Consider the following 26325-nt stretch of genomic DNA (forward strand, 5'->3'; position numbering starts at 1 on the left):
ACTAAAGGCTTATAATTGAAGTGCTATTTACAACTACTGACCTCTGTCTCATTTCTGATTTCACTGTGATGTTGACCTTTTATAGATTGCACTGTTGTAAATCTTTGAAGTGATTCTTCTTGTCATCATATTTCCAGTAATTATGATTTGCATTGCATTAACACCTAGAAGCCTCTCCCACCTTACCCTTGTTGCATAAGATGACCTTTTTTATGCACTAATTCACATACGGGTAACAGAATACAGTTCTTTCTCTAAAGAATTTATGTTAAAATGAAGATGAATGCTTTCCTTTGTTCCATTCTTTAAATATCAACCTTTGAATTAATGAAATTGCTCATAAAGGATTCTTATTCCTAGAAACTATTTTCTTCCTTTTCTAATAAAATCAGAGTATTTTGAACTTTTCTAGGCTTTAAAAATGAATAAATAAAGATAAATAATTTAAAATGTTTGAGAGAGGTCATATTTGAGTAAAATTTTCTCAGATTTTGTTTGGTGGGCATCAACATCAAAGAAAGCATTAAGTGAAATTTGGTCTGATGCTTCCTCTTTGTTCATATTTCACTTCAGTATTGAGCAACACAGAAACAAACTTGCAGCTGATCCTCACACCAAGCAGCATTTGATTCTCTGAGTTTCAAAGTTAGAGTTTTATTTCTACTCTGGTAGCTGTGCTTTGAGAATATGATGCTGGTTAGATGGCATGCTCATTGTATGCTTTCCCAGTGTACATAGTGGAAAACAGTTATTAATTCTGTTCATAGACTGGCTTAATAAATGAATTTGAGGCAGGTCACTAATTTCTTTAATGATAGTATTGCTTAAAAGTCTGTGTAAAGAGCTGGCTGTTGACTCTAATGACAGAGGATGCTCACAGATAATGGAATCATCTGCATCTTCATATTTGGTTTCAACCTGATCTCTCATATGTTTTTCTGAGGCCTTAATTTTTCTGTTTAGCTAAATCTAGGTAGGCAGATTAACCAGTTGCTTTTGGGTCTTGCCAAATTCTTAGATAATGTGCCAGTATTTTGAAGATTGAATTATATTTCTCTTTTCACTGAGAAAGTTGTAAAGTACCTGAGAAAGCCAAAGGTTTTTGCTTTGAACTTCCTTTTTATTCCCTTAAGTGCTCTTTTTACTTCCCTTAAATGGTCTTGTTTATGTGTTGAGTGTGTGCTGGACAGCTTATCTGCTCCCTAATTGCCTTTCCTAAGCAATCTCAAACGTTTGTATTACATCCTTTTCCTTATGCACTAATTGCAGTAAACCAGTCTTTTTCACTTAATTTGAAAGTATTCTCATACCATGATCAATCTTACCCTGAGCAGGTTTGTTTTGTCTTGAAGAATTACTTTGTATAAATATAAATCCTTTAATGTATAAAGTAGGGTTTATTTATTTTTTTCATGGTATAAAGAAGTGATAGGGTAGGTCTGGAACATCCAGTTAATTCTGAACTGCACCTACTGATGTGCAGGATAATATTACTACAGACTGAGAATTTGCTCTTTAGGGAAGTCTTGCGATGTTCTGCATAGTGTGCAGTGTTTGGTGGAAACTGAACTAATCCCCTCTTTTGGAAGTAATAGTGTTTCTCAAATGTCAGTAAATGCCTAGTCTCTAGGTAACTTTTCTGAACACATGTGGGCATTTTGCTGATTTTATTGGTGTGTTAGGCTGTGGAGGGCAAAACAGTAACAAATTTTTCAAGCATTATAGAACCTTACACAAGCTATATTGGCCACTGTTCTTCAGGAAGTAGGAATATGGAAGGAAGGTGTCTTAAGTGATGGCTCTCAGGTGACATACCCCAGTCACTGGCTGAGTACAGACCCAAGGTCTCCTAATTCTGAATCTCTTGATTTAACCACTAGATATTGCACTGACAAAGCATCACTCTGTTAGTGAGGGGATAAAGTGCTACTAATACATCAAATCTTATCAAATGACTTTAAAGTTATCTTGGCTTTCTTTTCACCAGGGTTTGCTGTAAATCTTTTCTACTGGGGAGTAGCAGGACTTGTGTCCTTGCTAAAAGGAGAAGATTGATTTACTGTATTCATATGGAACCAGCAGATTCCTATGAGTATGCAGTAATGAATTAGAGAATCCATAGGTTTTTTCCCCATGCAACACTTTGGGAGACCTTGAAGCCTGGAATATGTTACAGAAATGCATGTGATGGAAACTTATAAATGTGTGTCTTCTGCATAAATGTGTGTCTTCTGCATAGAATAACAGCATAACATATCTTTTAGTATGAGCAGTATTCTTATTCTTCAAATAATCTAATTGATTGTTCATTGGGCTCAGTCAGCCAAAAGTGGAGGGAAACTTTGTACAGACATCATTAGTTTTTCTCCATTTAAAGATTAATCATGAAGAGCTCTGGCTCTTTAATTCTGTAATTTGTATATTTAATGGGCTGCTGCAGAATCTATGACAGTAATTAGCATAGCCCGAAAACTCATTAATACGCAACAACATGATTAATGCAGCATTAATGCAAACATGACTGAAGTTATTTGGGTTATGTAGTAAGAAGATTAAAGCTAAAATGTCCTGTTTGTTTTACCAGTAGTGGGTATAATGGGGTAGCAAGCAAAATAAGAAAAAACAGGTATCAAATTAGTCATTTTAGTGTAAAAGAAACACTCAGATCTCATCAAGAGGATTTGGGGTTTTTCTTGACATTTGGTTCCCACAAAAAGTTTTGCATGTTTTCTCCTTTCATTCGCTCACCATACTCTGTGTTTATGCTTGCTCAACATTTTAGTTTGATTCAGCTTTTTTGGCAGTTTGATGTATTAAGAATACCTAAAAAAATTCTTCATGTTAAGTCATTCTGAATAAAGTTAGACTTTTTCAAAATACAGGGCTTTTGTACAGTCTAATTTAGAAACCATTGATTTTTAGGTTCTCTTGGTTTTACTGTGATCACAAAGGAAAAGGGGGTCCATTTACAGTTTGGGAAAAAATTTGGGAACTTTTTGTATGTGGGTTTATACAAATTTATGTGTGTGTGTGCATATGATATGTACATATGTATGTGACTTTTAAATATATATTTTCTATTTCTAATAAAAAACTAAGGCAGCATACAAATGAAAAGGATTTACTTCGTTAATGGAATTACTAACTTAGTGTAATGTTAATGATGATGAGCTTTGAAAATGTTTTTCGACATATTAAGGTAACAGTAAAAAATAAAGCCTGAACCTGTATGAAAAACAACAACAGGTCTTGGACAGCTTTGGGCAGAAGACTTCCTGTATTCTTCTCTCAATAAAATCCAGGAAGCTATAGGCCAACACAAAGTGTGAAGAATTCCTTGTATTCAGCATAGGATCTTCATAAGTATGTACAGGGAAGTCTCCTCTGAGTTTCTTCTTTTCTTCCAATTCCACTATCCATTAAGTGAAACTGCTTTGAAAACTGATTGATTTTTGTTAAGTCTTCCTTCTACTTTTTTTCCTACAGGTGCATTTTCTTATATACAAAAAAAATTAATTAAATCTCTTTTAGCTACTGTGATGACCTGAGGTGTTGCTCTCACAGAGAGAATAGCAACAAAATGCTGTGGAGATATATAGCAACTGAGATTTTTAATCTCCATCTCTCCCCTCCCCAGTTAAAAACAAATTTTGGTTTATGATTTCTGTGAGAAAATGTATTTTGATTAGGCAAGAGCATTTGTACACAGTCTTAATGTTAAATAAACACTTCAGGTTTGTCATCCTGAAGGGACTGCTGAGAGCCTAATGCTGTAGTCAAAATATCATATACAATTTCTATTCATTTCAGCTGTCATTATGCACAAATAAGGCTCTCAGTGAGCATAAAGTGATCACTTTCTTTGCCAACAATTTTCTGTTCATTGGAATGTGCAATTATATAATTATTGCAACCATTTCATATAACAATATAAGTAGAATGGAAATGCAAATTATGTTTCTACAATTGTGCAATTTTGGGAAAAATTCACTGGAAATGGATGTGCTTCACAGATTATGTAAAACTCTTTTCTGAAATTGCTTTGTGTTTTTCAAGGTATTTGCAGATTTTTTCTTTTTTATTTTTCCAATTGTAATGTACGCTCTTTTTCATATCTTTTCTTCCTAAGTTTACAAGGAAATTATCCATAATATGCTGAGGTATTATTCCTGTTATCTATCTTGGTCATATGGGTTGGAATTTGATGTATTTATGAAAATTAAGTTAAAACTTAAAACTGATCACTGACAAGGTTGGAAATATATTTATTTGACTGTTCTTAGTACTTTTGGATAGAATGGTTCATGTGGTTATATGTAAGTTTTGGTGAAGGGCCTTGAGAGTTGAGACTTGTAGATAATTTCTTTATATTTAACGACTATAATAACTTCTACTTTTTACCTATTTTTATCTATGAACATCAAGTTTTAGAAAAAGGTGCTTTACAGGTGTTTTTTGCTGAATGGTTGGGACAAAATTAATTTTTAAATAGGTCACTTTCCTGAAATCTCTCAGCCGTTATTGCAAAAGATGATTTCAGTTGTCTTGCCTCCCTGCCTACATTCTCCTCTCTACTCTTCCCCAAAAAGTCAAAAGACAATTTTTGAGGACTCTAAACTTTTTTTTTATTTTGAAATGTTTTTGACTTTTTTAAAACCTTTTGGTTTTTTAGAAAAACTAAACTCTGTTCAGTTCATTTGGAAATTACAGCAAGTTGTAGTTACAGAAGTTACAGCAAGTTGTTACCTCCTATATTCTGGGTGAATGGTTCCTTGGTCAAATAAAACCTATGTTAAACTTTTTATTTTGCAAGAAAAAAAGGTTTTTGCATTAGTCAGAAATACATTTTATTGCTGTAAGAATTATAAATTATTAGTATATCTTATGTTGATCTAGGAGCTGTTCTAATTTATTATTTTCCTGCTGACTGCCAACTGCTTCTTCTAAACTCAAAATAATCCCATGTGCTCTGTAAACTTGCCAGAAATGCAGTCAACACCTCAAGAGCACATTCCTGCCTCTTAAATACTTTTGTGCTGGTTTTGAAAATCATATTGAAATGTGCTAGAAGAATCTGAATCCACGTAGCCTGAATCTGAACTGCTGCTGAAGTTCTGAGCCTTGCTAAATTTACATGAGGGAAGCAAAGAGGGGGAAGAAAAATCCCACCATATGCATTTTCTTTATTGGACAAAAACCTGTGTTCTGGCACATCAAAAATTAGAGTAATATTATATAATTTTACTTGTAATGTCAGCCTGTTCCTGAGAGGCACTCTCAAAGCTGTGTCCCTCTCAGAGTTACATGCTGATGTTGCATCTCAGTTGAATGCCTTTGAAAATGCCTGCATTGGTCATGTTTCACAGCCTCATTCCCATTCTAACCTGGGTGTGCCATCTTTGAAACTAGGACAGAAATCCAGTCCCAATCTGCTGCTGCATAAATTGAAAGTATGTAGATCCTGACAGAAGGTTAGTTTGCCCTAATACAATTTGGGATACTTGAAAACACGAATGCTAATAATTACTTATTTATTTTACTTGTCCTTTTTATTACTCTGTAGTCTTTTTTTCATCTTTCATGTTCACTATATAAAATGCTTGTTTTATTTTTTTTTGTACAACACTATTATAATTAAAAGAATTCAATTACAGAAATTAAATAAATTTCTTTATTTATAATTAAAGGAATTCTGACAGCTTCTCCAATTGCAATTATAATTTGAAATGGAGATAAAGAATTTATTTGAATGACATACATTAATGTTTAATTTGTAGTAGAATTTCCTTTTGGTTTTTATCCCAGAAATGATAACGGGTTCTTGTGGAACAATCATTTGTGTCACACAAGCAGGCATGTTAGGTGAATTCTTGAGTTGCAATTCAAGATTCAGTTGGTTAAAAGTACCTTCCTACTATGCCCCACAGATGGTCATGTTTTTCATCCAAGATTTAGTAGCATGAGTAGTGTGGCTGAGATGCAGTTTCTGTATTTGAAAAATTACAGAAGTAATTGTAATGTCACCACTTTATGTATGTTTCTATTTATATGTTATATTTAACATTGAAATTAAGATTTTAGACATGCATACTGAAATAATAGACACAAGTCTTCGAGAAACTTGAAAAATGTCTCACCCAGGTATGAAAAAAAAAAAAAAAGAAAAAAAATTTAGTAATACAGTGTGATTTTCAAGTTCTGTGAAACTTCTCAGATGTTGGAAGGAAAGATTTCTCTGTCCAAATGAAGTAAATCCATTTCCAGTGTTCGGTGCCACTAAGAGAAAAATGGCTTGCATGTAGTTGCTACAAGTCTGAATGGGCTTCTGGGTATGCTTTGTGTTGACCATGAGGTCTAGCATTAATTACTATGTTCTTGTGAAAAATATTAATTTCACAAGTTTTTTATCATGCATTGAAAATATTGTCTGTGGAGCTGAAGTTTTCTTAATATTTGGTTTCTCTGTTTTAGTCACTTCTACAAACGTGAGAAATTATTAATATTGAACTTCCTTATCTCATGAGAAATTCCAAAGATCATTGAACTTTAAGGGATGGAGTCCTTTTTTTCAGTTCTTTAATAGGTGACTAATGAATTTAGAAGAAAATAAGAGTTCCTGACTCATCAATAATTTCTATAAAGCTGTAGCTGCTCTACAAGCAGGACTCTTCAATATCCAAAGAAAAAGAAGGCTTCTGCATAACAATCAAAAACTTCTGTAATTACTGCAATTTTACTGCTATGAACCATTTAATTTATATTTTCTAACACAGTGTTATACAAGAATGGTGTTTTTGCAGAAACTCAATAATTTTGTTTATGTTTATCCTTCTGCATTAGGTGTGAGGAAGGATCCTCTGGTCTTCAGAAATGTCTTTTGGCAGCTTCATAAAAATACTGGCAGCTTGTTAAATTAACTGTGCTCCCCATTGCTGGGATTAGAGGCCATCAGTCTCAGCCTCTCCAGCAGATACTGCAGCTGAAATACCTGGAACCTCACAGTATTGCAAGTGCTCATTTCTGAGCCTGGCAAAGCTGTGCTTTTCCTTAACTAGGGACACGGTTGATTGAGTTTTTTTATGTGCAGGGTGCTACTTGTGTGCAACTGCTTTTTGCAGGTGTTTTAATAGCAGGACTAATTTTCATTGCTTTGCAAATATTTTGTGTCTGTGATTGTATCATGTGATTTACATGAAAACATTGTATGCAATTAGGTAGAGAGGCCAAAGGATATTCCTTTCAGGTACAGGTAATTAACAAGCATAATCTAATATGAATGTGTGTCAGAATTATGTGTTTTATTTTTTTTAATAAAGGTGCTGTCTACAATAAAAAACTTTAATCATTTATTGTTTGTTGCCTGACATAAAATAGGGGAAAATACTGGATAATTTGATAGAGTTGGGTAAAACCCAGTAACTTACCTTGTTCTGTAAAAGCACCTTACACAGAAATGTCATGGCAGTGTATAGAATAGGTGGGTGTTGCTATTACTGCCTTTTCATTTCCCTTTGCAAAAAATGGTGCAGGAAAGGCATGGCTCTACCATATACTCAGAGATTTGATGAGAAACTAAGTGGAGTACTATTGATAATGGTCTAGAAAGTTCTTAATGAAGCTTAGTTCATCCATTACTCCTTTGGATATTTCCAGTTTTTGTTGGAAAACTGCATCTTTTCCAGGTGTTCTTTGTGCACTTAGATATGATATTTGTAAAAGAATATATGTACAAATATTCATATGAACACATACATATGTCTTTTGGAACCAAAAATACAAGATACAAATCCTTGCATGCAAAAACCTCATTTCTGCCTTACCTATAGAAATGTTAAGTGACAAGTGAAAATCCACATGGGAAACATCAACTATTAGAATAGTATGCTAATATCTGAATTATATTTTCCTAAGAAGGAAGTTATTGAACAACAGTAGTCACAATTGCATGTCTTTTTTTACACATGAATAAGGGCTCACAGAAATTTCTCTCAAGGGCTGCCTCAGTCTGAATTAGTAAAATTGCTCCTGCAATGTGTAGCAAGGATTTTAGGTAGCAGAACTTCCATGATTTTGCTTTGCAATGTTGCTGCTGGTTTTAAAATGATATTTTATTTGTAAATGTTGTTATAACCTACAAGAACCACTTTTGCTGTTAACCATCTACTTGCTTTTTTCTAACCAGGTATTAAAGTGAAATTTAGAACGCAAGAGCCTGATGGTTTGATTTTTTTCTCTGCATCACCTGGCAATCAGGAGGAGTACATTGTACTGCAGCTGAGGAGTGGGCGTCCTTACTTTCTTTTTGATCCACAGGTACAACAAGAGAGGGGATCCTATAAAAATAGCTTATATCATTTACCTTTGTACTTTTTCCATGCTTATCCTTGGTTGGGTTTTCTTTGGGGGTGTTTTTTTTTGTTTGTTTGTTTGGTTTTTAAAATTTAATTGATACAAGCTAACTTGCTTCTCAGAACCCTTAGGTTACTAGACATTTTGAGGAGATAAAAACTAAATCTTTGTTCTTTTTATTTTTATGTATGCCACATAATATAAGACTTTTTTTTTGCATTTTTATGGGTTGGGTTTTTTCAGTGCCACCAAACACTACTACAGCTTAAACTACCAAGATTTCAAAGTTGTGCAGAGCTAAGTTTTGCATTAGTTAATAAGTTTATATAATGTTTGTCAATTATTTTTAAGCCTCCCATCTTGAGACTGTTTTCCTATAGAGATCAGCATGTCACCATTATGCAAAAACATAAATAATGAGGAAGTAGCAACAAAATGAAAAATCAGGCCACAATGCTTTGCATTTCTGTTTGGGTATTTTGTGTTTTCTGTGCACCCCAAAACTGGATCTCCTTATGGAATAAAAAAAAAAAATTATGGCCTCAGTTATATTTCATAAATATGGAAGAAACTGTAAATAATTATCACATTTTCTCACCCACTGTTAACCTTTTCCTCCTGAGCTCTGCCACAGTCACTCTCTGACCATGTGGAGGTGTTGTGCAGTAGTGAAAATCCCCTTAAGCTTTGGAGCACCTATAGAAGAAGCAAGGTGCTGCATAGAGGCTGGCTTGCATGTGATCCCCATGCTAGAAAACATTAAATTTGCTTCTAAGCCCGAGATAATACATTTCTATTAATTCTACAGCATTTACACACAGGCTTTATCTTAATGTGTACTTCAGATTTTGGGACTCAGCTTAATGTTGTTAGTATTATCCTCATAAACATTTTAATAGGGACTAGTTCTGTTTCTGCTCTCTTACACCTATACCTTCTTTTAACTGAAAGGAAAGTTGTATTTCCTTTGCAAGATCTCCTGAGGTTTACTTAGATATTTTTCTTGTTGTTTGATGGTTAATTGGAGTAGATGTCTTTCAACTGACATTTTAATGCTTCAAATAGTATACCTAGTCCTTCTTGCAGATGTGCTTCTTCTAAAGTAGCTTTATGTCAGTTTGTTTAGATCATTCCCTAGAAGATACTTTATTTGTTTGGATCCACAGTATCTGGGGAACAGGAAGGGGAAGAGATGGAAGAGTGGCTGCTTTGGGGCTTTAATTTTTTTCCCCCCATTTTATACCTGTCTTTTAACTGTAAAAAAACCCAGCAGGTCTCATAGTCAGTCCTTCGAGCTTCTCAGTTCATGTAATATTTTCAACAGTTACTGTCTTGAATTTTAACAGATGGCTTGTTTATGAATGTATCTCTGTTTATATTTTTGTTTCATTTGAATCAGGCAACTGTTCCTGCTGATTTTTAGGATCATCACTTCAACAGTGTTTCCTCTTATAAAACAGCCAATGGTGCTGTTTGAGTGCTTCAATTGCTGTTTAGAGAAAAAAAAAAGCTGTCATTCAAGGCATCCAGGAACAGTGTAGGTCTTAACAGTTGATTTACTATCTTGAAAGCTAATGCTTTCTAATTTCTCATTACTAATGTGGAAGAGATTCCTGTACATTGTCAGATTCTCAGAAGTAGGGTACAGTGACCTACATCAAAGTGTTTTGTGTAGAAACCTTTTCAAAATCTTTTACCTCTGAAAATTCAGTTATCAAAAGTTTTCAGTCTTCTGTATCCCTAATATGCTGTGTTACCTTACTGTCATTACCTTTGTTTCTTTGTCATAGTTTGTTTCTTTTTTCCTTTTGCCATGATTTGCTATTCCTTTCCTAGTGTCAGATATCCTGTACTGTAGCAGCATTTCTTCATCTTTCATTTGTGCGTCGCAATCTGCATTAATGTGCAAATGCTTTAATTACTTCTTATTGACATCATGTTGTGTCTTAGCCAGGTTATAGGCATTGTTGTCTCTAATTAAAGTCATGGCATGTACAGTAAACATTTATGGCCCTTCCTTTGTGCTCTACTCTGAGAAATTGTAAATGCTCTTTTTGATGACAATTGTGTCTCTGCAGCTTTTTATCTGTAGCAGTGTGGTGTAATATTCTGTGCTCCCTTCCAGCTGTGACCTGTGGCAGGTTAATTATTTGTACCCTCAGTCCCTTTCGGGATGCTGGGCTGTATCTTTTCTCGTGATCAGCCGCGCATTCTCGCTTTGTTGTGTCTGCACTGGGGACAGTCCTGCCAAGTCCTCCTGGTGGGGAGCCTTCAGCAGCCTTGCTTCTTCCTTCGCTAAGTGTTAATTTCAAGTCCTTTTCTTCGTGTCCATTCATACTTCTCTGAGCTCCATGTACACCACCATTCATCTGGCTATTGTCTGACCATTGTTTTTGTCTTCCTTTTGTGCTGTGCAACTGCTCTTTTCTCCTTCCTAATTGTTTTACTGCCGATCTTTTTGGGTTTCTACTCACAGTCCAGGAAGCATGAGGTTTTTTGCAAACAGATGTATTCCTTAGTCTTTTTGGAACAATCAAATTTTTACATAAGAGCTTCCTCCAAACTCAGAGTGTCTGTAAACCTTTAGCTGTCTGTGGACTTTTGTCTTATTGTGACATCCTTACATCTACACCTAAAGGACACAATCAACTCCAGCTAAATTTATGGTTATCTTGCAGTGGCTACAGGTAATTTCTTTTTTTTTTCTCAGGGAAGCACTGAATATTTTATATCAAGTGAAATCAGTTACAGTGGAAATATAAGCCAAACATGGAGCTCCTTTTTTCCTAAGTGATTAGGACTGTCTGAGGATAGACTGAGATTCTTCTCACAGGATGGAGGGAATTGTATCCAGCTCTTCCATTTTAGAAGATGATTCATCTACTAAATTTTACAGCAATAAGGAGGAACACTAGATACTTTCCTTGTGTGTGTTGCCTTGTTTGTTATTCTTGTCATGGAGAGGCCAAAGTATTAGGCACAGTCTGAGGATGAGGTTGTTATTCCACAAAATAAAAGGAAGGAAGATGGACAATACCTGGCTATGTGTCCCAGCTAGACCTTCCTCCTTGGCACTGGCAAAACTTCAGTACTTGTTCACCTTCTTAGTAGTGGGAGTTTAAGCATTGAAAGAACTTGACTGGGAAAAGTGTTGTTGCATTCAAACTTTGGCACCTGAGACAGTATCTCTGAAGATTCATATTTGTGATGCTTCTCTGTATTTTCAATGTAGACATCAATATGACAGAATCAGTTTTATTTACTCAGTTATTACTGACAGGAACCAAATATTAAGACTTATTGTATGGCATAGCAAAATAATCCAGATTTCAAAGTATGTGATTTCCAAAATCCATGACAAGCCATCTTTCAGCAGGCTGTTTGAACCTGATCCCAGAGTGACTCCAGTAGTTCTGGAAAAAGTGTAAAGAGGCCTCTCCAGTGCAGCACATGCTGAACCCTGAACACTTTTTTTTGTCTTCTGCCTTCCCTCCCCCACAAAATTAAGCACAGGTTAGCACATATGCTTGTGTGGTCCCAGATTGAATTGGTTCCAAATAAATGTGATTTCTGATGTATAAAACTGTTAATGCTCTAGACTGTTGCCAAACATAATATGAAGAACCACTTATTCAGGCACCTGATCTTTAGAATGCAGCATCGTTTGTAACAATTTTAACGCTAACTAAGTACACTTTGATGAGACAGCATTTAATAAAATGCTCATTAATTTCATCATTAGCAAGGGTATGCTAAGAAGTAAGCCAGTTTCTTATGTCACGCCCAATTAGCATCCCATGCTAGTAATCCCATTAGTATTGTTGAATTCACTAATGGAAAAACTAATGGGCATGCTACCAGGGCACATTAATTGGGCATGACACCAGTTCTGGTTTTAATTATTAAACTACGATAATGAAATGTGTGTGTTTGTAAAATATTAAAATAGGAGAGAAGACAGTAAAAAATAGTATATGAAAAAGTGCCATTAGTACGTAAGGATATATAGTTTTGTATTCTTATTATGGGGCAGAGGACTGCTCTCCAAACCTCCTCAGTACCAGGACGTTGGCTAAATGGAGCTGGAAACGTGCTGTGAATATTCACAGGAAATAATTTTTTCTTTAACTGTGTACATATGTGCACATCACATATGTATTTTGATGTATAGGATACACAGTGACAGTCCCCTATGCCAAATGTAAAATGTATTCTGGGTTCATAAGTCTGTGTGCCAAAATGCAATTTCTAGTGGATGAACGTTACTAAAGGCAGAATACTAAATTTTAATAAGAGGGTTTTAGTATTAATCAAAATAACGGGTTGTTTCTACCAACAGCTTTTCTCTATGTGCGTACTTCTAAGATCCTTGGACCAAAAATAATACTGGAAGATCTGGAAAAAAATTGTTAAACTGTCTGGCTTGCTGCTGCAAAGTTACAAGCTGGACTCCCAAATTACAAGAAACCAAATTTTTCATTTATGTATTTTTGGAAATTGTTTTTTGAAGTCATAAAGTAACTGCAGTGGTTGAGATTATAGCACAGAACCCATATAAAGAAACATTTTTCTATCAGTAGTTTCCTGCTGTATAGGACAATTCTCTTTTGTGAATTCAGCAGAATAACATTGAGTTCCCAGATAGTTTAAGAATGATATAAAGTCCTGAGGCAATCTTATACAAATTATTAATTAAAGTTACATGATTATTTCAATATAAATATCAAGAAAATTCTTGAACTATATAAAACTAAAAAAACTTTGTTTTTATTACATCATTATATTAATTTATGTGATATTTTGTTTGGTTCTTTGCATTCTAGAGATTTAGTCTGGTAACTGCATCTATTACACGCCTCTTACTCAGCAATTCAAAAAAGATTTCTCTGTATATGTAATAGATGTCCTTAAATTCACCCCTTCATGTAGTATTTTTGTTTTATTAAAATCAGGTAAAAATTCTCCTTAAATTTAAATTCATTTTTACAAGCATCCCTTGTACCATAAAAGCAACCTCAATAACTACCTTTTGGGTTTTTTCTTGTTTAGTTTGGTTTGTTTATTTGGTTGTTTTTTTTTGTTTGAGGTTTAGTTTTGAGGGTGTTTTTGCTTTGTCTTGTTTTCCTGAATCTCTTGGTATGACCTATTACCTCCATAAATGTACGGTGCTTTCTCATCTAGAAACTTTAGTCTTTTTGATAGCAGGTTAACATGGAGAGAACATGCATCTGCTGTGCTACACATGCACCCCTTTTTTGGATCCCTTCATGTGGACAGGTGCTGCAATTGACAATCCTGATATGTAGCTGCTCTCCATGGAAAGCACATTGAACCATGGCCATCAAACTTCATAGCCACAGCAGTCCTTAAAGTAACTAAATAGAGACATAATAATAAAAAAAAGAATAAAAAATCAAAAATCTGAGTGACGTGACCCTCAATAATTTGTGCCTCATCCTTGCCTTTATCAGGAGAACTACACAGAATTTTCTGTTTTTAATAGACATGGAACTGGATGCTTGATCCTTCATTTATTATTTGAAAAGCTTAAATTTAGAAGGTTAAATAAGTCCTAAACATCATTCAGCGGTCCAAAGGAAATTAAACATAGGACTGCTGTCTTTATTTTTAGATGTTATGTGCTATAAATTGTCATAAAAGAGCAAGAAATTCTAAAAATTACCTTCAAAATATTCTAAATGAGATTCTTCTGTTAATAAAAAGGGATCTGCAGTAGCAGTCACTCCAACCAATGATGGTGGAAAAGCATATAATGATAACAGTTGGCACCAAGTAATTGCTACAAGAATTCAAGCTCTGGGAAACATCACAGTGGATGAGCAGTACACAGGTAATCAATTCATTTAAATAACTTTGGTATTGCTAAGGTTATTGCTCACTTGCTTTTTCACTACCTGTGTTCATCCATACAGAAAAAAATTCACTCAATTTTCTGACTGTTTTATCATTACTGGTTTGTCTGTTCGTCTGAGGGATGTCTCCACTGTGAATCTTTGATAATTGAATACTAAGTCTCTTTTTGTGCTTGCGAATCTGTAATTGTGTTAATCTCCTGTTGTAAAATAGAGCTGTAAATATTTCCTGGTTATGTATTAGGAAAGTCTTAGGCTATTGTGTCACATTAGCCTCTATAAAATACCCGTATTTTGTTATTGAGTTGAAAATCTGTTGAAAGCATTGAATATATGAATAATAATTTATTTTGTTCAGGTTCTTCCTTAGCAACTAGTGGCAGTACCATTATTGGAGAGAACACAGGAGTTTTTGTTGGAGGACTTCCACAGGGTTATGCCATTGTAAGAAAGGATGAAGGTATGTATGATAAACAAGTCTGTACAGTTTCTAAAATTTTATCTTTTGGGATAGACCAAAATGTCTATATAGCTGATTTCATCAGCATTAAAACAGCTCATGAGGTCTGTGTACATTTTAATGGATTTTGTACACAGAACTGGTATGAGTGTGAAACTTATGGGTGTGTTTTACATACAGTTTCACAAATTCATTCCAAAATACCAATGTAAATTGTTTGTATTAGCTTAAGCACATGGTTATGCATCCCAGTTTGATGCAGGGATACAACATGCTGGCCTTTTTTAGTGTGAGTTTGTATCCTTCAGAAGTTGTTGCATTGAGCTCAGAGGTGTATGAATATACCTGTATTTTACAGATATAGAATTTATGAGGAGCTGGATCATATCTGGCTTCTCAAAGAACCAATAAACACAAGTTTACATATATAAACTTAGTACATATGCCCAATGTGTAAACTGATGACGACTGAGGTGACTGTCTGTGTCACATATACAGTCAACTGCTCTCAGTGACTTCATATCCAGAATTTTGGTTTCTTCGTATTAATCTAAAAGCCAAATTCTTTATTAAGTTCGTGTGTCCGCCTCTGACATGAAATCTAGTTGACTTGATCTGAAGTACACTAGAGTTCAACATGCATCTGTTCTTCTAAAGCATTGGTTCACAAAGTAATCCTCTCTCAAAAACCCCAGCTATATATTCAAAATGAGACGGACTATAAATACCATTTAAGAGATAAGCACCTATAAAAATAGATTTGAATTTTTGCCCCCGCTTAATAAAGAAGGGATATCAGCTATGTGTCATTGATTTTGGTTTTTTGTTTTATACAGAAGAGGAAATAAATACTTCCTGATGAAGCTTCTAAACATATATTTCTCTGCCTCAGCTTTTGCAACACTATTGCTTCCTACTCAGCATGTGTGCCTTTCTTCAGAATTACTGTTTTGTTTAGAGAAAAAAATTTTTTGATCTTCATAGAGTAGATTTATGCTGTTGATTTGAAAGCATCTGTATGCAAAAAAATCTCAAAAAATTTAATATTTTTCAGCTACATAACAGTAGGTGCTGTCTTTAGTAATTAGGCCCATTCAGAAATCTGGATTTAGCTTGGAGGCCAGCTTTATGAACCGATTGGTGGCTGGCTTTCTGTGCGCACATGGATGTATATGATAGGGACAGCATGTAGAAAACATAAAAATTAATTCCTATGTTTAGTTGCAGGTGGTTGACTTAAAAAAACATTTTCCTTTTCACAGGGATGAAGAGGATAGTCCAGAAAGGATTTGTGGGCTGTCTCAGTGACATATTTTTGAAAAAAGTGCATACTCCCTATGAGAACTGGGAACCTTTGAACTGGCAGAACACTGAAGAACAAAACAATGTCTACCATGTTTGGGAAGGTTGCCCCATTGGACTCTCAAAAGGAGCACATTTTCTTGGCAGAGGTAGTTTGCTGTGCTATTGCCCTATCCAAATATGTTCTTGAGATAGAGAAGGTGGTTGTGTCAAAAGTGTTGCAGTGATCTGCTTTTCAAGGCAGCTTTAGCTATATGGGATTATTTCTGTTGGTTTAAAATTGTGTCTCTTGCTGACAGAAGGTTGCTGCATGGAAGAGGAATTACAGATAGTGCTGCTGTAACTATATGCAGATTGGATATGTGTCTGAAAGGTGAATTTTCGCTTTTGTAGGGACATAAAAGATGCCTATCAACAAAAGGTATCAACAACAACAAAAAAAAAAAAAAAAACCAAAACAAAACAAAAAAAACCAAACCAGGTAAAAAATGATATTATGATATTTTACTGGTTTGGTTTCTTGCAGTACATTATTGATAACTGTCCTCAAAGCTGAGTGATAAAGTTGTGAAGTATAATTTTGAAGCCTGAGTTCTTCATGTCAGAGTATAAAGTAGCACTTAGATGTTTACTTTTGATTTCTTGAACCAATTTACTTATTTGGTTAACTTATGTATGCATTCACCTTCTTTCAAGGGTTCCTGGAGCTGCACTCAGGTGTTTTCAGTGGTGGACTGGAATTTGAGATCTCATTCAAATTCAGAACAGATCAACTGAATGGGTTGCTTTTGTTTGTTTACAATAAAGATGGCCCAGATTACCTTGCAGTAAGTTCAAAAATACAATTAATTCTATTCAGACATGACCCGTAAGTTTTCTCTACAAAAGCAAAACTAGCACTGAAAGAAATTTCCAACCATAAGTTATTTTCATGTCTTACTAGTTTTGAAATGCTTTGCACAGCACATTATAATGGAGCAAAACTACTTGAATAGATGCTAAGTGTTAAGTTACTATTGTTACTTATGTCAAAAATAAGAAAGATATCCATGTATGAAAAGCAGAATTATTGTCTTAACTAGATTATAAGTGATCAGAAAAGAGAATAAAAGACATGTATTAAAAGCTTTCACTTAATTTCTAAGAAAGCATAGGGTTTGCCTATTTTCCCAGTTCTCATGCTAAAACAAAATCAATTAAATTATAAATCAAAAGGGCTGTGATGGAAATTGTCTGGTCTCCTAATAAAACTTTCTCTTTTAAGGTATAAGTTTATTTTTATAATCCATTTTTTTCCTTTTGACTTGGAACAGATAGACAGAAATTAGTTAGTTCCAGCTTAATTCCATCTCATTTGTCACCATTTTCCCTACACTGTAGAGGGAGTTTCACAAATCCTGTATTAGGCAAATTTGTGAGGTAGTGTCTATGAACTTCCTCTTTGGTGTCTGTTAAATAAGACTGTTTATGCTCAGAATTATTTGTGCTTCTGTCATTTCTGATATGTTGTTTAAGTTTTAATGTGTTTGGTTTAGTTTTTCAAATTATTTTCTTAACTCATGACTATGGATTTTCATACTTTTCTTTCCCAAGGATTTTGAGTATAATTAGACTGTGGTCACCACTGCTTAGTGGATCAAGTAGACTTGCACCTACTAGTAGGTATTACAGAGGATTGCATGGAAAAAAAATACATTTTTTCAGTTGTTCCAGGAAGCAATAATTTATTTTTAGAGATTTTTGAGAGCATTGTTATTCTTTGTGACCCAATCTGCTCTTTCTGCACTTCTATTGAATTTAATTTATTTATTTCTTATTATGCAGCTGTTTTGCTAATGGCTGTCATGTCACAACCTCTTTTATTGTGTGGCATTATGTCTAATAGGCCTTCTCTTTTAAACTTCTGACCTAAACCATATAAATATATTTTTCTCCTTTTCAGGCCAATTGTAACTTACTCGATATTTACTTTTTATACTACTGGCTTTTCCAGCAGATAATTTTTTTCCTGGGTTTTGAATTCTGCTAGACCTGACTGCTTCTTCTTTTTAAAGCAGCCTTAGTTAAAAAATTATCATGACTTCCTATAGCAAGTCTTGCTAATTACATTTATTACTTTACTTTTGCCCTCAAGTAATGACCAAGATCATCAGCTAATAGCATAAGATGTTACATGTATACTACTGTCCCACCCTAAAAAAGGGTTTCTATGTGTGTAATTCTCAGCACAGGGGCACTATTTATGTGAATAGTATTCACAGGGTCCTTCTGGAGGTTCTGGTAGTAGGTGAGTCTTGTTCCCTCTTTCTTGCTCTGTGTAAGACTACCAGAAATATGAGAAAATATAGATACTGAGTATAAAGGAAGAAGGGGACTTACTAAATTGAAAGTGGAGTCAAAAGCACAAAGTAATTAGACAAAATAATTTCCTTTTCTTTTCAAACTTCCAGATTTTTGGCATTTTTATATTTAAACTATTTTTAGTTCAGAAAATTGGATTATTTTCTTAGCATTTGTCCTAAGTCAGGTAAATTTCTTTTATCTCACTTTAATCATGACCTCAACATCTCCATAGCCTTAAGATGAGGAATTTTAGAGAGGATGAGTATGTGCACACTTTTCCAAGTCTCTCAGCTGTGTTTTGCTCATAGATAATGATGACAGAAGGCTTCTCTGTACACTTGATCTCACAAGAAGAGGTTAATAGAAAGTGAAAATGAGGGGTGTAGCTTGTTGCGCATGAGCTACGATGTCTTTGTTAGGAGCTTTGTTCAGGAGACACTTGCACAGCAAAACCGATTATGAGCTATACCACTTAGCCTGAGTGCCAGGTATTCCCTGACCCTTCCCTTTGCATAGGTCACAGCTCTCTTGTTAGCTTTATAGTTTGGGAATGACTGCAGCTACACACACAGCTGGACTGCTACCAAACAGCCAAAGACTCTCCTCTTCTGCCCAAGAGCAAAACGATGTCTTGGAAAGGTGCTGTGCATAAAGGTCACTTCTTCCTTGACTTCTATGCCCTGAGAATTAACTCAAGCCAGCGAGGTCAATTTGATTATCTTTGGATCCAGACATAATAATTGCAAGCAAACTGTGACCAGCTATACTAGTATGAATCACTAGCTCTCACACTGGCACATGATTCCTCATGAGTTTATGTGATGAAAAGATTTTGTGATGCTGATAAAGTTTGCATAATTGATTTTTGATGCTGACCACTTCACCAGCAGCAAAAGCACTATCTGACTTCTATGCAATACCAGTAACTGGCTCCTGAGACGCTGTAGCTGATTACTTGGTTCTGCAAAGCTGCAACTGAGAAAAAAGTCATGCAAGAACTTTTTCCAAAGAGTTGCACTTTTCAATAGCTGCATGAAGTAACATAACAAGTGTGCAAGATGAAAGTGTTACCTGTGATGGAGCTAAGGAGGGATATAAAATTTTGAGAACTCAAATTGGAAATTCAGCAAAGAAGTGACTAGTACTCACATGAGAGTGAGGGTGATATTCCCGTTGGTAAGCAGTAATTTCTCTCTGTAAGGTGTCAGGAAAACATTCTCATATCCTTTCCATCAAAGTGACTGACTGTGAGGAGGCTATTGAGGGATCTGTGTTTGGGCCTCTGCTCTCTGGCTGGCAGGTCTGAACTGGGCTAGATTTTGAACTGGAATGATTGGCTGCATATCAGCAGAAGTGCCATGTACTTTTTCTTTCAAAGGGCTCAAAGACTGCCTGTCCTTGAGAAGTTTTTTGAAGTCCATTGCTTGTCTCTGCTTATATTTCTGAATCTCAGGAAGACTTTGCAATTCAAAGGAGCTAAAGCCATGATCAGTCTTCTAGTTCTACATTTGTTGAGACTGTTTTATATGGCAGGTTTAGCAAAGTGCCATTCAGCCTCTAATGCAGCCCCTATCATACCTGTTTTGTTTCTCAGAGCTATGTCTGGATATTCCTTTCATCTTCAAAATCATGTTTATAAGCAGATTGAGTGAGGCAGGGGCTGGTTCCTGCAAAGAAGTGCAATACAGAACCACAAAATCATTTAAGCTGAAAGGACCTTTTGGAGTAATTTATTCCAAATCTCTGCTAAAAGCAGGACCAACTTATGTTTGATAAGGTTGCTCCAGGCATTTTCTGTTTGAGTAGTGTGCATCTTTCTACAGATGGACAGTCCACAGCTTTCTAAATTCTACAGCCTGTTCCAATCTTTGACCATCATCATTATAGGAAAAAAAGTAAAAACACCCAAACAGACCTGCCCTGATCTCTTACTATTTCTTGTTACAACTTGTCTTTTGCCTCTCATCCTTTCACAATGAGCCTCTGAGAAAGTCTTGGGCCTGTCTTCTCTGTATCCTTGCATAAGGCAGAGGAACAGTTAAGTTCTCTTCCCACTTGCTTTTAGGCTGAACAAACGCTGTCCTTTCAGCTTCAGCTTGTATGCAAGGTACTCCAACCACTGCCCAGCTTGGTGTCCCTCCACTGGATTCACTCTGGTGTGCTGCAATGTCTTTCATTTACCGAAATGTCCACAACTGGATACAGTAGTCCAGATGTGGTCTTACACATGATCACTGGAGGGGAAGTATCATCTCCTTGGAACCCCTGCCCACCTTTTTTCTAACCTAGTCCCAGTGCTAGTTTGTCCTTATCATTTCGGGGGTGCATTGGTGGCCAGTGTTCAGTTTGTCATCCATCTCACTCAGTACTGTTCTTCAAAGCTGATTTATATGTCTAGGATACCAATGGCAGCTCCCTTTGCTACCAACTGCGGACTTGCTGGGAGTATACCCCATCCTAATGCCCAGGTCATTAATAACATTTTTAATCATAGTTGGTCCCTGTATCAGTCTCAGAGAGATACCACAATCTGCTAGTGGGACTGTGGAATAATCTTTCTTGCTGCTCTTATCTTCCAGATTCAGGCTAAGCTTTGGCTGTCCTAGTTCCAACCTTGCATGTTTAGTTAGATGAAAATGAGAATTGTGTACATAGAGAAAAGCATTAATGAAATTCTGTAACCCAAATTCTGAAAAGCAAGCATGCTTTTAAGAATTAAACTGAAACTTGCTTAGGTTTAGGGTTGTGATACAAAGATCTGGTTCTGCTGAGAGGTGGCTACTGAGATATCTGACAGAATAATATGATCTTCATGCATTTTTGGTTCTAAGTAATAATATATTTTCCAAGGACAGATTAAAAATCATAATGATTAAAAATAATTATTTTTTTTAAAGTGGTCCCAGAATTCTGTGTAAAGCAAACAATTTATCTGTTGCTTTTATAAACCTGTGCTCAGTACCTGTGCTCAGATTTATTTTTTTCTATTTCCACCACCCAGAAGAGTTGAAACTGAGCAGTGGTCCCTCAGTAGTCCCCTGTCTTTAGCTGCACTCAGGCATTCAAAATGTCAGTCCAGGTCAACACAAAAAGCACAAGCATCATTCACTGCCTGCTTTAAAACTACGCCAAGATGAGTAAATTGGAGGAAGGTTGTGCTGAGCAGTGACCCTGGGTCAAGCCCTATGCCCTCTCTCTGGCTCCCAGGTCTGGCAGGTTTGCTGGCATGCTGCTGTGCTAATGCTTCTGGAATGCTTTCTTCACACCAGCACAGTGTGCTCCATATTAATTCTCACCAGTGAAGAAAAGCAGAGACTTGTCCACTGGGCTGCCTTTTTCAGCTGTTCTCATCTGCACTGGTGCCATGATTGGTCCTTCACCTGTATTGTGGAGTCCTTAGCTGTAAATATGTCTGAATTTAGGGAAATAGGAAAAGTTGTGGTCTCAAAGAAACAAAGAAAATCCCTTTGTCTCAGGAGCAAGAAGTCAGTGTGCAATGAGGAATAGGACCCACATTCCCCATGGCATTCAAGCACAGAGTTCTTTCATCAGTTGGGGTGTTCCTGTATTTCCTGTTAAGGAAATATGATCCAATTAAAAACACTGTAATATTAATATTATCAGTAAAATAAAATATGCCAGTTTGTAAATAATAGTGATAAGAATTATATTAAATCTGCTGTTTTTATTTCACTTAATAAGGTTTCTGCATAGAAGCAGAAATGTCTTTTTGTGAAATACTAATATTTTTCAACATCCAGTTCATCCCCAAAGTGTTTAGTGTTCTATATGTGCCAATTTACAGTCTCAGCCTACTTGTGTTTGAGTCAGTTAGGAAAAAGAGTCTTGCAGTAAAACATTTGGAAACTTCTGCAGTGACAAATTTAAGTAAAATGTATTTCTATTAGAGAATTGGCACATTAGTCTCAAAAAGCACATACAAAACCAATTATTTTCTTACAAGATTTAGAAGAACAAGGATGAAATGTATGAATGTAAGAATCAATGTATGCTGGAAAAATTTGAAATTGAGTTCACCAGCCAATTAAAAAGACCTTAATCAGGTCTGACATTTCATTTCCTTATTATCTTGTTACATTCTTCTGAAAAATGAATCAATAGATAAAGTACTGTTTTCTTATTCTCAAAAAAAGCAAAGCAGTCTTGTTCATTGTCTTTTCTTTTTAGATACATTAGTGCCAAAGTCAGTTGTCAAAAAAATTGAAATTATTTTTCCTACATTCTGAATTAACTGATACAATGTATTTAGCATGTTGTATGTAAACAATATTATCCTGAAAATAAAAAGTTATTTTTATTGATCTTATTCATAAATCCCTTAATTATGTTTTTTAAAATTACTTTCTGTCATTGTTGTATATTTGATGTCTCCTTCAAAATATTTTTTTTCTGTCTTAAAATGTATAGATTGAGCTGAAAAGTGGAATATTAAACATATTCTTAAGAACTGGTGTTGTCTTTACCCAAGTGGACCTCTGGTTGGGACTGTCTTACTGTGATGGAAAGTGGAATGAAGTCACTGTGAGCAAGGAGGGCTCTGTGATTTCTGCTACTATGAATGAACTGAGAGAGCAGGCACTCGAACCCCATGTTCAGCAGCTGAAAGTAAACTCACCTATCTACGTAGGAGGAATCCCACCTGAGATTCAGAGTTTTTATAGAGAACTGGGGTTAGAACAAGGTAAGATGATACAAGAAGAACATACGTTTTCAAAAACTGGTGTCATGCTCGGGGTGGATATTGTGTTGCTGATAGTCTAAATTCATGAATATGTAACATGAATTTTTCCTCCTACCCATTATGATTCTACCAGATATCCCTCCCCATCTAGCTTTATTTAGAACTGATCTTTTTGTAATGCTATAAAAATTCTTCCAGTGATACCTGAGGCAGTTTGACTGATAAGAGAGGACCTGGAGCCTAGGAAATGGTAGAGTGAGATGCCCAACCAGATCTTCATCCAAGAATGCCAGTTCACAGAAACCTGTTTTACTTGATCAACTTGTGCCACTGTCAGATCTGGAATACAAAACCAGTGGAAGACAGTAAACATAGCTTAAATCACTGTAATGAATCTGGATGCCTGGATGCAGTCTCATGGAAAAGCAGCTGAGAGTTTCTTAGTCTTTTTTGGGCAATACTGATTCTTATCCAATTGCCATGATGTTTTCCTCATTATCAGAAGGAAGGAAGACAATCATATATTTAGCCATCACTGTGACCCCTCTATTCTGGAACAGGTCAAATTTTTAGGGAAAAGAGGGAGGCATTAATTGCATCCTGATACTAATGGCCTTCACAAAAAGATCTACTGTAGGAAGCTTAGTTGAAAAGTGTCTACTAAACTGGCTCTGTTTGGGTGTATTTTTTCATTACTTGTGAAAGTGTTCATCAGTCATGGGGTGTTTTTCTGCTACTGTGGACAAATGTGTATCAATCAGTAAGTTATTAGTGGGGAATCCAGTAAGTGGCTTCAAATGCATGAATGTGCACATTCAAGTGAGCTGTGTTGGAGCCTTTTGATTTCACGGCTACAGAATAGTTCAAGAATATTTTTTAAGTATTCTTCCAGCTCTAGGTATCACTTATAATATAATCTTCCTTCAGGTTCTGTATGCATAATATTTATGGCCCAAAAGAGCTGGCCAGTCATATCCTGTCAGTGTTGCCTCATAGCAGATGGTGTAGCCTTGTGAGTGGATGCATTTGCAACTCCTGCAGCAAAGAGATCTGTGAACAAAGAATCTAGGGCAAAATTACATATAAAGTGAATATCTGAAGTGCATATAAAGGCACATCAATAATTATTTCTTGCCAAGCAAACCTCCTCAGCATACAACAAAATAAGATGGTGGCTGTGAATTTATATTTAGAGTGTCTGAAGATAAATATTATCTTATGTGCTCCTAAATGTAGGTTCAGGTGAGCAAGATTAGATAGTATAGCTTAAAACATACTTTTGTTTAGGACTACAATGATGTAGTGGTAATATAATAGAATATAGCAAACTTTCCTTTTAATAAATATTTAGAAAAGGTTTTTTTCAGTCTGTGACTGCTTGATAGTTAATTTTTCAATAAAGGAATGCTGTTTTGCCCACAGCAAATAAGTGATAAATATTATTCTCCTACTGATTCATCTCTATGTGAGTAACAACTTTAGGACATTTTAGCTGGACTCTGTAAGCCTTTGCATAACTCATCACATGCCCTCCTGGGAGGTTCAAAAGGAAGCTACCTGGCAGGAATATTTGTGAAAATTTTCATACTTACTCTGCAGCTACTTGAGAATAGACGGGATTGCTTGGCTGTTGTCAGTGAGAAATCTTAAAATAGTGATAAATGTAGCTAAAAAGATAATAAAAATGATGTATTGAATAGATTGTAGAGAATGCATCTCACTGCAAATCAAACAACTTCATTTTATCATATGATTAGGATGCCTGGGTGGACTGGGACTAATTCTTTCTTCTGTCACAGACTAAGAAACTGAGCCAGTCACTGTGGACTAGGAGTTGAACTTAAATTAGGATGTATTCATTTTATGGAGCAGTTTAGCCAAATTCCCTGTGTTGTGGAGAGAGAAGGTGTTTTAGAGGATGATTCTAAATGGATATCCATCTTCAGCACCCCTTTTTGCATGAACTGTGTATGGACATGAGATTCTCAGTTCAGGTGGCTAAGGACAAATACTACTCTGATCTGTCATCTTCTGGTAATAGAGGCCATAAAAGTATGTAAGATATAAATCAGATATAAATACTTTAACTTTCACAAAGCTAAAGAGAAGCCTTGATCTGTGAGAAGTGGATTTTTAATTCACAAAGTTAATACTTAAATGAATTGAAGTCTTCAGTTTGGTTACTGTTTACTCTGGTTTTGTGTTAAGCACCAACTGCTACTCAGATTTGAGACACGTTTTATATAAATTTATTAATTTTTAGTAAATATGAAAGTTTTAACAACTGGAATTTTGTAGTTATAAGTACAAGTAACTGATTTAACATAAATTTTGATAGGAATGTCACACATGCAGAGAAATATATGGATATATAGAAATAAATATAAAATGAAACTTCTTAAATTTCTTATCATAAACAGTTTGGGGTTATGTTTCTGGAGTATGTTTATAAACAGTGCATGATTTGTGTCCCTGTTTGACAAAACTGATATGATCTCCTGAAGTTAATTGTAATTTGAATGTAGATATACTTTTCAGTTTGAGAAAGTATGTATATTTAACAAAACAGTAGCAAGCAGCAGAAAGCTGGTTTTAAAAGTTAGAGAATCACTTTTATGGTAATAATTTCAAAGTGAGAAGTGATGAAAGAGAAAATGGAAAGGTATTTCCTTGTGGGTTGGAATTGCTAACAGTGAAAGTGTAAATCAGTAAGGCAGGAATTTACCAGCTTAGTGTCTTGAAAGTGGAGACAGAATGTCATGTTGGAAGTCAGCCTATTCACATTACAGTCTTTTCTGTTGAAAATATAGAATTGAAAGGAACAGAAATGTTTCTTAATGGCTGAAGCTCTTTATGTGGTACTAATCCCTTACTGTTTGCTAGGTTTCGGTGGTTGCATGAAGGATGTTAAATTTGCACGAGGTGCTGTCGTTAACTTGGCATCTGTGTCCAGCAGTGCTGTCAGAGTCAATCTGGATGGATGCCTATCAACTGACAGTGCTGTTAACTGCAGGGGAAATGACTCCATCCTTGTGTACCGAGGAAAAGAGCAGAGTGTTTATGAGACTGGTCTACAACCATTTACAGGTAGCACATTGGTTTCTTAAACAAAATGCATCATCTTCATTCCATTCTTTACTAATGTATTACTGTGTTCAGTATTTTTTTTTTAATCTTTTACCTCCTCTATCCTTCTCGATATCCTTTGAAGAATACCTCTATAGGGTGGTTGCCTTAAATGAAGGAGGATCAGTATCTAGTGCGTGGACCCACGCTCGAACAAGAGAATCAGGTAA

General features: G+C 35.5%; 1 protein-coding gene and 1 long non-coding RNA gene across 17 annotated transcripts in view; one reads left to right on the forward strand and one right to left on the reverse strand.

The window, feature by feature from the left end:
* USH2A (usherin) overlaps positions 1-26325 on the forward strand; it is a 392736-nt gene that overhangs the window by 138419 nt on the left and 227992 nt on the right. For 15 of the 16 annotated variants that reach the window (XM_068185676.1, XM_068185675.1, XM_068185673.1 and 12 more), the window contains 8 exons: positions 8183-8313; positions 14074-14200; positions 14581-14682; positions 15945-16133; positions 16681-16811; positions 22756-23029; positions 25913-26116; positions 26241-26321. In XM_068185676.1, coding sequence (XP_068041777.1) covers positions 8183-8313; positions 14074-14200; positions 14581-14682; positions 15945-16133; positions 16681-16811; positions 22756-23029; positions 25913-26116; positions 26241-26321 — 1239 coding nt within the window. The remainder of the gene's footprint in view (positions 1-8182; positions 8314-14073; positions 14201-14580; positions 14683-15944; positions 16134-16680; positions 16812-22755; positions 23030-25912; positions 26117-26240; positions 26322-26325) is intronic. The other variant, XM_068185680.1, reaches the window with a different exon arrangement.
* Positions 18198-21747, reverse strand: LOC137469961 (uncharacterized). The gene is made up of 3 exons (XR_010996830.1): positions 21624-21747; positions 20243-20343; positions 18198-18291 (listed from the first exon to the last, which is right to left on the reverse strand). It is a non-coding gene; the product is annotated as an uncharacterized lncRNA (long non-coding RNA).

The sequence above is a fragment of the Anomalospiza imberbis genome, chromosome 3 (genome assembly GCF_031753505.1).
Source record: "Anomalospiza imberbis isolate Cuckoo-Finch-1a 21T00152 chromosome 3, ASM3175350v1, whole genome shotgun sequence".
In the NCBI taxonomy this organism is placed as follows: Eukaryota; Metazoa; Chordata; class Aves; order Passeriformes; family Viduidae; genus Anomalospiza; species Anomalospiza imberbis.